Source organism: Parambassis ranga, chromosome 13 (genome assembly GCF_900634625.1).
Source record: "Parambassis ranga chromosome 13, fParRan2.1, whole genome shotgun sequence".
NCBI classification, from domain to species: Eukaryota; Metazoa; Chordata; class Actinopteri; family Ambassidae; genus Parambassis; species Parambassis ranga.
Window position 1 is genome coordinate 1226247 of NC_041033.1, and position 14945 is coordinate 1241191.

General features: G+C 40.0%; 1 protein-coding gene across 2 annotated transcripts in view; it reads left to right on the forward strand.

Moving 5' to 3' along the window:
* Positions 1-14945, forward strand: part of sorl1 (sortilin-related receptor, L(DLR class) A repeats containing) — a 65493-nt gene that overhangs the window by 15003 nt on the left and 35545 nt on the right. For both annotated transcript variants that reach the window (XM_028418892.1, XM_028418893.1), the window contains exons 2-6: positions 1759-1875; positions 3479-3613; positions 4889-5050; positions 5537-5604; positions 10494-10674. In XM_028418892.1, the coding sequence (XP_028274693.1) occupies positions 1759-1875; positions 3479-3613; positions 4889-5050; positions 5537-5604; positions 10494-10674 (663 nt within the window). The remainder of the gene's footprint in view (positions 1-1758; positions 1876-3478; positions 3614-4888; positions 5051-5536; positions 5605-10493; positions 10675-14945) is intronic.

The window sequence follows — 14945 nt, forward strand, 5'->3', positions numbered from 1 at the left end:
ACAATGTACAGTAAAACCCTTGGACTGTACAGTGTCAGTATGGATATGCTTATTAAATGTTCTTTGTCTTGTCTTTGGAAGTGTTCTAATGGTTACTGGCTCACCAGCACAAGGTTATTTCAGGTCACAGACTTCTGTGTGTGTGTGTGTGTGCATACTTTGACGAGTTGCCATTAAGCCTGGAAGGCCGGTTCACATCTGTGAGCTGAGCTGATCTGATATTGTCTCAGTTTGACAGTTGGACCATTGAAGATAGAAAGTTGTGAACTAGACTTTTATCTGGGTTTAAATTTTTACAGGGTGTGAATTGGAGGTTTTATATCCCTGTGACAGTCCACAGACCAGGTGCTAGAGTAAAGTCAGAAAAAATACAGAAGGATGGATGCATGAGTTTTTAACACAGATTCTAAATAAATAAAGATGGACAAAGGCATCCATAGAGTCTTTATGAAGAGCGGCTTTGAAGCTCAGTGTGTTACCATCTTGCCATTGTCTCTTCGTCTTAGGCCTCCTAACTCCTGGATAATTTAAGGATGGACAAAGTGGTGCGAGTAGAGCCAGACAATCAGTGTCTGGCCACTGTGTTGTTGGCCATAGTAGCACGTTCCTCATAAAAATGTATTATTTAAAATCGAAAGTGAAATCTATGAGCTAGGCTAACTGTCTTTCACGTTCGCTGTTATTTCGACACAACTGCTTGTCTGCACTAACTAGGTGCCTTTCAACTGCAGGAAGTGGCATGATTCTTTACATGACCCCGCCTGCATAATGAGCTGTGGCATTACCTCATCATGTATTTGTTTTCACTTTCCATTTCTTCTGCCTGTGTTATTCTGATGTTTTTCTCACGCCTACTGTAGGTCCATTTATTTATTTGTATGTTTCCCAGGAAACATACAGTGCAGCCCTATGGGTGTAGTTCAAGCACTGGACCACCCTAAAACAGTACTTCCTGTGTTTGACTTCTTTTTTTTTTAATTCCACACGAGTGAAACACGAAGTGGGACTAATGACCGCATTGTCCCATCAGCAGGCTTGTGGGCTCCTATTGAATCATAGTAAATGATGGCTGCACAGGGTAATGTTAAATCCTGTATGTAATATTTATCGGTCTAACTCATTAGCCACTATCACAGTGGAGCTATGTGTCTGGAAACATAACAGTCAGTGCAAGAGCCATGAAGAGCCATCTGTCACTCACGGCTGCCAATCATTTTCATATGGCAAACATCCCAGTCTTGCATAATCCTAATGATCTCAGCAGTTATTTAGCAAAAATAATAACAGGGAAGATACAGTGTTTAGATAATATAATTGATATGTTAGAAAATATAGTTGATCAATCGAATTTAGTTGCCATTGGTGGTACACTATAACATGCCTGTGCATTGCTTCATCTTCAAACCATGGAAATTCTCTTCTCTGAAGGCCAACCGATACATCAGACTGCCAATATCAGTTTTTAGGTATACATAGTGGATAAACACAGCTAATATGCATATAGTGTCATTTAATGATTTAAAGTGATAATAATGGACCAGAGGAGTAGATGTATTGTTGGTATGTTGTCTGTAGTGACAACATACCAACAATGAAATATAATTTTCACAATTCACAATCTTGTTGTTGGCAATATCTGATTATACGCATATATATTAATATCAATAGTAGTAGTGTTAGTTATGTCTAATGTTGTGTGATGTTGTGTGTCCTCTATCTCATCCGCATGTCTTTTTGCTATCTGTCTTTGTCCTGCAGGCCAGCCTGAACGACTCTCACAACCAGATGGTCGTCCACTGGGCCGGAGAGAAAAGCAATGTCATTGTAGCCTTGGCCCGAGATAGCACGGGATCTACAGGCACCAAAACCAGCTCTGTAAGTACACCTGTTGGAACATTAAAAACTGGCATGTCCTCAACTGTTTTTTAGTATTCCATTTTAATCTAATGAATCATTTAGGGTGGAGTCTTAAATCCCCTTTTTAGTCAAATCCTAGTCATTAAATTGTCTCAGTAAATCAACACTTGTTGAACATTTTTCACATGTTTTTGATAATGTTATGATTGTGGAGCTGCACATTAATCTCCCTCCATCTGCTGCCACACACACACACACACACACTCTTATTAAAGGCTGAAAGCCCTATATTACTGCTGCTTTCTTCTCCATGTTGGTTAATATACAGTTTAGGTTTCAGAGCAATAAGCACTTTGTGCAGGGTGGGGCTTTTAATATTAATATTTGCTTACAAATATTTACACGCTAACATCAGTATCCAAGAAGTTGTCAACACATTTTCTGATTTTAAACTCACAAAATCTGCCTGGAATTAGTGCCAACATGTTACATCTGTAACACTTCTCAAGTTTTAATTAGACCTCCAAGCCTTAAAAGAAAATGGATATTTTTTAATTATCCCTTATCTCAACCACTGACAACTGTGAAACCGAGTGTCTTTTAAGAGCAGACGTTTTAAAATGATTAATTGTCTCTTGAGGGATGTGTTTAAGAGGATACTTAAACCTTTTTCTGTTAATTACAGATTAATGGGTTGATTTCTGCACCACACAAAACATGCCCACAAACTTCAGTGTTATTGGTGAATGTATACACACAAGAGCCTGCAGACATATATTGAGGGGATACGTAACTGTTAATTTGATGCTTGCTAAGACATTGATCACTTTTATAAGGCTACATACAGACATGGTTATTATTATTTTTATTAATGTCACCCAAGCATTTTTTTTAAATAAAATACAACGATAATGCTACTACAGCTCCATTGTTTCTCGCAGCACTCCCTGCAACACATGTAGCAGTGTGAGCATTATCGTTGAGCAGAAGGAGTGCAGGAAGCTACATGATGTCTTCATGGTAAGATGTAGTAATTGGAAAGTAAATAAACAATGACCCACACACTTTGCTCTACAGTAGCTTCCTTCCTAGCTAATTACTGTACGTATATTAAAGATATCGACAGATATATTCATATCCACATTTCTTCATATCAGTCACAAATTTCCAGTATTGGTCAGGCTCTAACCTGCATGAGTCCTTCCAGCCTGTTTGCAAACATGTATTCCCTCTGCTCCTGGGTGTGGACAGCTTCCCTGTTGGAAGCCATATTATAGCTAATTATGTTTACAGATGGTGCTCATCTGGTAAAGTAGTGCTGTCCTATGAACAGGAACTAATCATGGTCTCGTCAGGTAAAGTGTTTTGAGCTTTGAGGTGGTTTGCTGTTGCAGTAGTTTCCACAGTGTTGTAGCTGTTGTTCATCATTTTTAGGTGAATTGCGGTTCAGGTGCAGTGGGTTTGACTTTCTAATGCTTGAATAAACCATGTACTGTTGGAAGATACAAACACTCTACCAATTACTCTAGCATACGAATAATCAACAACGTTGTAATATAAAGAACAAATACATATTGCTGTCTGAAATAGATTTTTTTCCTCCTCCCCTCTTTGCCTTCAGGTCTACGTGTCTTACGATTACGGGACCACCTTCACACTTGTCTCAGACAAGTTCCAGCTCTCAGGGGGCAAGGTGAAGGACGGCAGCAAGCAGGTCATCTCCCAGTTCTATCACAGCCCTGCAGACAACCGGAGGGTAAGTCACAGTCACATTACAAGGTTTTATTTTTTTTCCTAGTGAGCCAAGAAGCTTAGTCTTGAGGTTTCTTTCACCTTACTAAAAATGAACAGATTTCCAGTGGGTGAATTATGATCTGTTCTGCTGGTGAGGATCTTTTTGAAACATTTGCAGTCGAGATGCAAAGACGGCAAAGATGAATATATTGCAGAGGTGGAGCTATGAGAAGATGGGGGTATGAATCAACTTCTCAAAAATAGAAAAAAGATTTTTGGAGAACTAAGATAGCAGTGAGTCACATGCACCGTATACACTTTGATTTTATAGCTTATTTATATGGATTATATTAGCTCAATGCTTAATCTTTTTAGCATTTCTTGATAAGGATCCTTTCATATCTTCTCGTTTGTCAGGCAATTTCTAGAAAATACCTTAGTGGCTCCATACTCATGGGGATATTATATGTTATACCTCTCCCTTGGGCTCTAAATCTGCCTTAGAGCGCTGCCAGACTGAGAGGTCTGTGAGGTTTTTTGGACTTGATTATTCTGGAGGTTTTGTCCCTATTCTTTTTGTAAAGGCTTTTATGTTAGGTGTATACTGTGTGCTGTGCTGTATCGTCATTGCTTTCAGGACTCTATAGTTACTCACCAGCAATAAGGACGACAGCTCAGGTTCTGCTGTGGGCAACGTTTCAGCAGGCTGTTGGTGTCAGGTCCAGGGTCACTCAAACATATGAACAGCAACTGAGGAGAAGGGGAAGCAATGAAAGTGGACACATGCAGACTGGGTAGATAAAACTGAGAATAGATGGATTTCTGCATGCTTGGTCAGGGTGCCCTTTTCTTTGCTTGTAGAAAGACTAAGTAAAGACTTAACAGGTTACTCCACCTGCATGCATAGCTTAAACAATCAGGCTCTTATTGGGCAAGTAAGTTACCTCCCCTTTCATTAGTTGTTTTATTTCCCAGACACAATGAAATTAGATACTCTTTGAAAGGATGGATGTTTTCAACATTATCAAATCTAAGAGCTGAGATGAGAGCTTATTAGCCTGAAGCCTGGAATCAATGCTCTGAGCCTAGCTGTGAAACAATGAATCTTAACATTTTAAAGTTTGTCTTTGGACTAATATGTAAATTATTTACAAACCATTGCATTAAAGTGGTTTGAAATTGAACAGTTTTCTTCTTTAGGTTAAAAAAAGCTCCATTTAATTATTCACATTACACAAAGTATAGCCTGTGGAAATGTTTACAATCTCACCCATGTTTTGTGCTTCTTCTCCTGCAGTACCTTTTCATTGACTCCACCAACAACTACTTGTGGAACACTTTTGACTTCTGTAAGAGCGTGCAGGGCTTCTCCCTTCCTTTCAAACCGACCGACCTGCTGCTCCACTCCAGACGATCCAACCTGGTGCTCGGCTACGACAGCTCTCACCCAAACAAGCAGGTAAAGGCCTGTCTGACTCCTCACTTTCTTTTTCACTGTGTAGTGCTATTATTGTTGTTGACGATAAAATCTAGTGTGAAACCACAGGAATGACATGGGTGTGTTCAGTGTAAAATCAGTTTATTTGGTACCGCGGGAGCAGCACTGCTCTTTTGCTGTTTGAGTGCTAGTCACAGTAAACATAAACAAAAGGAAAGTGTTCTTCCTTTGATCATATTTTTTATTTGTTGCACCTTTTGAGCCTGTATTGAACATTTATCACTGATTCAATCCGTCATTGTAACCTGAGCGTACAGGAAGCTTTTTAGAATTCTTTGTGATTTCAAGCACAATAGCGCCAAACGTCTCTCTCTTTTCTTTGTCATGTGCAAGAGCCAAAACGAAGGAATGAGCATGACCTACATTTTTACAGTGCACCATCCCCCTCTGCTTCTTCTCTCCCCTCCCTCCTCCTCCTCCTCCCTCTCTCCCCTCATGCCTTCATAGCTGTGGAAATCAGACGACTTTGGGGAGACGTGGGTGTTGATCCAAGAGCACGTAAAGACCTTCTTTTGGTAAGATACCGGCTGTCTCAGCTCACGACAAGCATGTCATACACAGGAGGGTGTATATGTAAAAGAACGTACATACAATCTTTTAGACGGGGCTCAGGTCAGCTCTCTCAGCTTTCAGGTTGTAACTGTACACAGAAACAGCTGCAGAACCTGCATCTTTATTGGACATACATCAGATGGGACCCATTAAACAATTAAACAAAACCTAAATCTTCTCATTGATTGTAGTCCTAATTGTTTTAGGGATTACATGAAATTATAGTCATATCTGATGGGATTCACTTGTTTAATCCAGCAGCTGGAAACACCTGCTCAGAAAACTGTTCCAGTTTTGAAGAAGCTGTATGTCATTAGAGCATGGTTAGTCCGCTGGGATAAAATGCTTCATGTGGTTTAAGCTACAAAATGTACGTCCTCTTTTTTAAGATTTCATAGCTTAACGCTTTCAGGGCTATTTTAATACGCAAAAGACAGTGCAGATGAATTGGTAGGAGTAAGTAGGCAGAAGAGGTTGATGCAGCACCGAATCCTGCACTGCCAGCCTTCAACCGTTTGTACACTGCCTGGTACCTGCGTCTCTGTCTGCAGCGGCCAGTTTTTATAGGAACGTTTTGGCCTACACATGGACAAGGGAGCACTGGATACAAACTTTATGATCCTCAAAAGAAACTGGAAGAAACATAGCATCTGTGCTTTCTTACTAAGAGTAACATTATTTATTATCCATAATACCAGTAGTAATGTAGATGCATGTGCCTGTGCATGTGAGGGCAGTATTTTTTCCTTTTTTTAAAACAGTGCTGTGTTTGTCTTTAAGGCTGGGCTGGGTTTATTTTCAGTCAGTGAACAGGGCTAGACTTAGTTTTAATAGTTTACTTTCATTTTGTCAGTATCTTGTATCTGAGAACAGCTTCTACTTCTTTCCCATGTAATTAGATGATTGACACATTTTTAAAGCAGTTTGTGACATACCGGCAACCGCAGGTATTGCATATCAGTTTTTATAGTAATCATCTTGTCCATTGCTAAACAGCTAATAATCAATGCTAATAATCAATGATCCACATATTTTTAGTTAATAACTCTATAGCCCACTTCAAGCAATATTGGAAACAATATAAAATGCAGTTAAGTGATGTAGTATTTAATTTGCACTAACTGCTATTATTTGACAAAATATGACTGTTATGTGCAGTTGCGAAATAATTATACCTGCTGTGTATAAAACTGGACTGCTTTAGGCTTTGATAAAAACGAATGGACTTTCTTTGGTTTAGCACTATTCTGTCCTTTACCGGCCTTTGAACTGCTCTGCTGCCATCAGCCTGACAACCAAACCAGTGATTACATACACCCTAATGCTTCAGAATACTAAGAACACAACATCGCCTTCAGACCACTCTGATTTGTACTTGCTGATAAAGAGTATTCAGATGAATAAATGTCTCCCGTCCTGTTTGAGAGTATGCCAGATGGAAGCTCCTTTCGACACATTACATGGGCCTGCAAGTCGCCCTCACTGCTTTCCCTGAGGAAGTTAAATTACTTTTTGCTCTGCAAACAAGCCTTCCACATAGATAACAGGATAACGTGTGCTGGCACCCACCTACACACCTCTTTGTAGACAGTTTTCATTACATTGTTGAATTGAGTGCACCTAATTAGAATACTAATGCCGTTGTGTGTCAAAGGCAGGGCACAGAAGGAACGCTGAAGAAACAAAAAAGGAGCTTTACTTAACCCATTGTGGGCTTGTTGTTGACTGCAATGTGAAGTCACGCAACACTAAGCAAACAGCACAGTCATTGGTAGAGGTAGTGTCTTTGTGCAGTATAGCCCAGCTATTAAGATATATAAATGAAAAATATAAATCAAATGGTATCAACATGCACAATGTGTTTCCATGGTCAGTAGTGGAGAGAATGGGTGCTCCACATGTTATAGATAGAATAGATTAAATGTAACATGTTACATTTTTCTGCTTGTACAAACCAGTTTTCTCAAGCTTGCAGATCAGCCAAATATGTGCTGCTTAGTGACTGCTGATCACAAGCAGGTAATACATTGATCAATGCATTTTTTTAAAAATCGCACGCAGGTCTATTTAAAAACCCTGTATTTAATTTAATATTGGAAAGTCATTAGTGGGCCAGACTTTGCAACAGCAGGGACATCATATCATCTAATTGATGAGCAGATACAAACAAAACAATTAAAAATAAATTACAAAAAAAATACTTCATCATTCTTAACTTTTCATCTTCCCAAGTTCTTAAATCTGAACTTGCCTGAACTAAATCTGATCAAGCCTCTTAAAGCCACATCACTGCAGTGTTTCACTAGCCAAGAGAAATTGCAAATTGAGGACAAAGGCAGCACAAATAAGGATTGATCTTAAGCTCTTCCCCTGTGGCATTGTCCAACGTTGGTCTAATCCTGTTTGCTCTGGCTTTAGCGGGGGTGCTGCTAAAGTGTGGATAGCCAAAACTATAGTCAGGCTTGCATGTTAGCCTGCAGCTGGATCTGTTCAGACCTAACCCAAATTGATGGGGACGCCCACCTTCCTAACTTATACTGGAAAACAGTGTAGTTTCTTCTTACACATGGATTATAGAAAGAGATACAAACATTCTGTCAAAGTGTAATGAAACACAGAGAACTGCAGAAAGGAGAGATCGGGGAAAAACAGTCCTCATTGTATAAATGCAACTGAATATACTGTGTTTTAGTTTCACTGGTGCAAACTGGAGGAATCAAGCAAGCAATGGTGACCCATGTCACAAACTCATGTGTAACCTATCATATAAAACTTTGTTGAATAATTATTTCTAAAAAAACTTCAAATTAAATTCAATTGGACAGCAGTGGCTCTGTGGTCGAGCAGGGTTGTCCAATAACCGGAAGGTTGGTGGTTCAATCCCAACTCCTCCCTAGTCACTGTGGGTCCTTGGGCAAGGCACTTTACCCGCACTGCCTCCAGTGTACTCACTGGTGTGTGGCGTGCCTTGCTGGTCATTGTATGACATCGCTTGGCAGCAGCCTCAAGAAATTTCCCCTCTATGGGACTAATAAAGGATTATAAAACTTTTTTTTTTAAAAGAATTAAAATTAAATTAAATGAATCCAATGCAACCTTTGTGTACTGTGCTTTTGGTGTTAGGCTGTTTGTAGTAGACAGTAGTTCACTATAGTCAAACTGGCAGCGTAACAGTCTGCCTAAACTTCAAATACAGGCAAAGAGGTGGAGCATGAGCTCCCTGAGGCAGGTCACACCATTATTAATCTGCTATGACCAGCAGTTTATAGTGGCTATTATAATAGTGCCAGCAAACATTTATATAGGTAACCCTTCAATGTTATTTTATGTTAGGTGGTGAGTGCTTTTATTGTGAAGGTCTGTAAAGGAAGTGAGTTGTCTGGCAGAGGTTTTTTTGTTAGATTCTATGAATATTGTTTGCATTTTAAGTGTTGATATATAAGATGAGAATGTTAGGTGAAATTATCTAAAAGAAATCCACCATACAGTATAAAAAGAAGAAATGTTGCTGCAGAAACATGTGAGGAGGGCCACATTGAATGACAAAAGAAAGTGGCAAAGCAGGGAGGGAAGGGTGTTTAGAAGGGACAGAGATGAATTCAAAGGAAAGAACAGAGATAGACTACGAATAGCTCTCCATGCACTCTCGGCCCAGACAGCGTCCATCAGTTGAACAGGGACCTTTGAACGAATGCCACAGAGGCCGAGCTGAGCCGGGACACTGCTCTCTCTGTTCAGCTCTCGAGAGTCTGGAGAAAACACGCTGATTTGGAAGGCTGACGATAAGACGCAGTGAACCTCCTTCATTCATTCCGCTGACTCTCCATGCCACGATTTCTGAACAGCGCCTCACTGTACACATGCAGACGCAAATAGCTTGACCAGGCTGTTTTTCAAGGTTGACACAGACAGATATTTTCAGCTTGAACATGCTATATAGTCTGTATTTTGCACTTTTATTTATCATCTTGCCATTTGTAATGCAAAAATGACAAAGAATTCATTGTCAGCCCCAGTGAACGCCAGAAGAACCCAGTTAATTTAGGGTTAGGGTTACACTGATATGAAAAACAGAAAATCAAACATTCATTCTGTGAGGTGACAGTGATCACCATAGTGCCGCCAAATTTCATTTAATGATATTTTAGCATGGATTTTTGTCCATTTGTCAGTCTGTCATGAGGGTGAGTCAAAGAACACCCACAGAGGACCTACATTGGGACTTCCTGACCTCTAGGGGTTGTTAAGGTGACTGAAAATGACTTGAATGCAAATTCATTTTTCCCTGAGCACACTGCACTTTTTTGACTGCACCTGGAGTCTTGCTGTAATAATATTTTTAACAAAGACTGTAGCCAGTGTGTTCACAGTTTGACCTCTCTTTGTCTGACTAAGCCTTCTCTGTCCCTGCCATTATAGTCTATTATACTGACATTTAGAAATTGATTTAATTGATGATGAATGAGATGAATAAAACATAATCATATACCGTACTTTGGTAATCTGGTAAAGTTAAAATTTTTTCTAAGAAGTATAACAATTTTTTTTATATTATCTTTTTGTATATTATGTTGAAACAATGTACGAACTTTCTGGGACAGGATGATGATTGAAACACAAGTCATGGAACAGGGAGTGGTGCACACAGGTCAGCCAATCAGGATTTAAACATAAATAAATGTCATAAATAAAACCATGTACCTGTATTTTGGTGTGTATACAATGTCTGTGCTGTTTCAAGGACAACTGACTAAATGTATCAAATTTTCTTCCTCCATCCTTTCTGACCTTTCTGTCTGTACCTCATGCCAATCCTCCTGCTGTCATCTCCTCCAATCTTCTGACATCTCAGGGGCGTGGAACCCTACGACCCCCCCACCACTGTGCTGGTCCAAAGACATGAACCTGATGGCGTCTCCACTATACTCAGCAGCACAGACTTCTTCCAGAGCAAGCAGAACCGCAGGGTGATACTGGAACAGGTGGACAGCTTCCAGCTCCGAGACAAGTACATGTTTGCTACCACCACTCGGGTAAGAGAGCGCTGTCATTAGACTAATGTAACTGAACAGCTGACTCATTGGTTAGCCAGGTGATAGAAACAAGGTGGCACATTTGCTTTGTAGTAAAACACCTAAAAGTGTTTTCATGTTTTTCTGGCAAGTGAACTTCTTTGGATGGTTCAGACTGCTCATAGACACGCCTGTGCCTGTGCTGTTTCCAGTGGTTGCTTTCAGTTCACTGATTGTAGACAAAGACTATACTCTGAAGTACAATCGAGCCATTGAGAGAGACTGAGTCTTAGCTGCAGCATCCTTTTCCAGCAAACCGTTTCTAGACACTCTAAGCTGTTGATGCTGCCTTCTTCTGTTCTTCGGTTCTGTTCTGACAAAATGAAACTCTCTCAAACAGATCAGACCACACACACTGAATCTCAAAATCTGACCATATTTAGTCAATAGCTGCAGTTTCTTTGCTGTAGTTGTGTAGTCTCGTGTGTAACTGTTGTGTAGTCTGTTAATACTTAGATTTTTCACCTCTACAGTCATGTCAAAAAATTAGTACCTCCCCCCCTTTATATATAAGTCTGTACACCTGCTGGTGATCAGCAGCATCTGCTGCCACTCTCACTAATGAATCCTATGGCAGCAGTAAGAAGAAACACAATATGAATATGATTTTTTTTCTTTGGCTTCATTTTTACTAAATAAATAACGGCACAGTAAAAAAAAAAGTTGCCTAATACTAAGACCAGTTATGAGCAGATCATTTTTATGATTTGTTTACATCATAAATATTGAATAATAGAGGGGGTACTAACTAACTAACATGACCACCAGCAGAAGAGTTTTGCTTTAAAAGTTCTTCTTTAAACTGAACTGAATTTTTTTTTTTTGTGCTGGACAGATTTAATAGAAACTAAAAAGACGGATCATGTCTTGTTTTTGTTCCACTCAGTCCTGCCTCACTAGTCTTGGCCTCTGTAGTTGCCCCACTGTTGTAAACATATCATGTAATATCTAGGTATCTTTATTTAGACCGGACCAGCCATCAGTAGGCTGACATTTAATGTAGCAACTGAAAGTAGAAACTGTATCCCCCTGCTGTGCACCTGGAAACATTTGTTAGAGCAATGTACTTTCCCACCTCAGCATAATGTGCTGAGCATAACAGGCGCTAGATCAATATTTGGCTGGCGGCGCACGTGAAGTATGTTTGTCATTGTTAGTCTCAAGTGCTGTGTACTGGAAGCCTCAGTTAGGCAGCAGACAAACAGAGAGCGAAGCAGATGGCGAATATGATTTGGATCTCATCTCCTCCCTTGTTTCGCACACTGCCACGGACAGATTTGCTTTCCTCAGTGTCACATGTCAGCTCCAACGTGGGCTGCCGGCAGCATGTACGCTGCAGTGCTTTAGAAAACAGTTAATTGTCGAGAGAGGCTGGCTGTGAAGTATTTGTCTGATCTGATAATTGAAATCATATGGTTTATCACACTAAATGAATGCAGATTCCTGCAGATTACTTAAAAACAACAAGGGAATGCAGGGAGTTACATGAACTCTGTGCTATGATTACATGGCTATTTGCATATTACTTACATGATCCAGTATATGTATGTATTTATATTTGACCAAATATAAGATGCTACAGCTGTGTCATAGCTTGAGCTTTTTCCAACACTTTCACCACTGTCTCAAAGTCAGAAGTCAAAGTCAGCTTTATTGTCAAATCTGCTTTATGTGCTGGACATGCAGAGAATCGAAATTGTGTTACTCTTCACTCCGCAACATATAACATATAACTAAGAACTTAAGATAAATATAAAGTGTAAAAAATGTACCTACAATTAGGCACACACAAAATACAAGGCACAAAATGAAGGCACAATGCAGTGAGAGTGCAAAGGATGTAATAGTGCAAGACAGTGCAGTTGGCATAATGTAAACAGTCCAGGAATGGTTTAACTTATAACAGCTTATTTGAGACTGGTATGAGAGTGCAAAAGATGCAATGGTGCAAGACTGTCTGCAGCACATGTGGCAGTTTTGGCATCACAGCTGAGCAGATGATGGTGCATTGAATCACATGATGATGTCTTCATAGTAAGTCTGTGAAATATACATAGGACTTCTGTCTTTATGAAGACATAACTTCTGCTTAAGTCGAACTGATATGTGCCATCATATTGACTGAATGAATACGGAACTATCTACACTACTACGCTAACTTTTCACTAAACCTTCATCAGAATAAAACACTTCTAAGCGTAGTAAAATTCAGACCAAGTAGCCACTGCTCAAACTCAAACTGGTATGCAGAGTTTGGCTTATTAAATCCATGCTAATGGTGTATAAAGTAGTCTGATTGGCTGACAGTCGGCTCTGAGATCATGATATGAAGAGGTAGGTCACTTTAGTCTGCCACTCTCTTTAACTGCTCTAAACTCCCTGTGAGCTCTCCCTGATCACCTCAGCTCACTGTAGAATGAATAAAATAAAACCTCAATTATCTCTAACACTGTTTTGACATTTTTGTATCTTTGTGCTGATGAGAGATGTTAAGAGCTGTTGAACAGTTTGTCATGGAGGGTAGCTACAGTATTACAGCACTAGCACTGTGTGCTACATCTGCATGTTTGCATCAAATAGCTACTGCTGATGTTTTTAGTGGGTTTCAGCTTAAGCAACAGTGATTTCACAACAGGTTGTTGCAGTGTGTGTATTTGCATATAAGCCACTGAGCCAAAATATGAACCGGTTAATGCACAGGACAGTGCTGCCGATGCCGAACATTTGTCACGATGACAATGAAAATGACAGCAGAAAACCCTTTCCAAGATCCAAAGAGTAAAAGTCACCCACTTACTTACAGATCATAGTTGACACTTACTTTATCAATGTGTCCCCACTGACAGAACAGATCATAGCAAATCCAAAAATGTATCTAGATTGGAGAACAAAACCTTAAATTAGTCTGTGACCTCGTACTGATCCATTTGGGGCTGACTGACATGGAAACAGCAGAGAGGCTTTGAGGACAAGAGAGCGTAATAATGTTGCCATGATCACTGTCTTTCCGCAGCTGGTTTCTAGAATATTACACCAGTGTCACAGTAAATGAGGGAAGTGCTGCTCTGACTTCCTGATACGCTGAAAAACAGTTAACCTCATGCTACAGAGAGCTGTAATCAATTCTTTTATGGTAATAAATAGGTTAGTTCAGGGTGTGCTGACCTGTTTTAACTTTATCATTGTTTAACTTGGATTCAAAGATGTTTTTGTTGTTTCAGCTGCTGCCTGAAATTGTATCTGTCTGAGTTGAAATTCCCTATAATAACCAGATACAGTATCATGCTTATTACACAGCTACACAAAATTAAGATTACTGTTGAATTTAGTGTTATCCTTGAAAATGTCATGATTGACAACTCAGAATAGAGCATCCAGCTCAGATATGTCTGCAAAATATCAGGCTGAGACTGGAAACAGATGACTGGACCATAAGAAAACTACTCTGCTTGTCTTGACCACACACACACACACTGGGAGCGTGTTCTCTGTGTTGACCTGTCTGTGACCTCCTTCCTCTCAGACCTCCAGAGCTGATGAGACCAGTCAGACAGACCAGCACAGCCCTACAGCACAGCCACTGCCCAAAGGGCTTCCATGGAGAGGGCCGTGGATAGAACAGAGTGGAACAGGTCTCAGTCTGACCTGTCACAGAGGATCAGTTCTATTAGCCTTTACTGCTAGCTCAGATATCCATGTCTTCTGCAGTGCTCATTAGCTATAAAAAGAATGGTTCTTCTAGTCTGAGCTACCCTTTCTCTTCTTCTGTCTCAGGCTTGCACAAATTGGGTTAGAATAATGGAATATCACCAGCGATATTGGCAGTACCAAGCTGCTTAAGCCAATTAAAGAGCCAGAAGTTGAGAGTTTTATCTAACAATACGAATTCAAAGGACTACACTGCCAAACAGACCTCAGCCAGGAGACCTGGAGAAGATAACAGGCTCACAGCAAATGGAATGGTCATGTCGATAAGGGCCACAGTTATCTGTTCTCCATAGTCCTTGTCATTTAGATCACAGATCCTCTGCAAAGACAGGCAAGGGCAGACACAGAGGAAAACAGGAAGTAGAGGTTGGGGGAGGAATGATTCCTCCCATCAAAACAAAGCATACTTTCTTCTTCTGCAGCTTTTGCAGTTTATCAGAACAGTTTAGTAAATATCTCACTGTTGAAAATTCCTGAGTCTCCTGTGTTCACAGGAAATTCTCAGAAGATGTAACGTCAAGCTT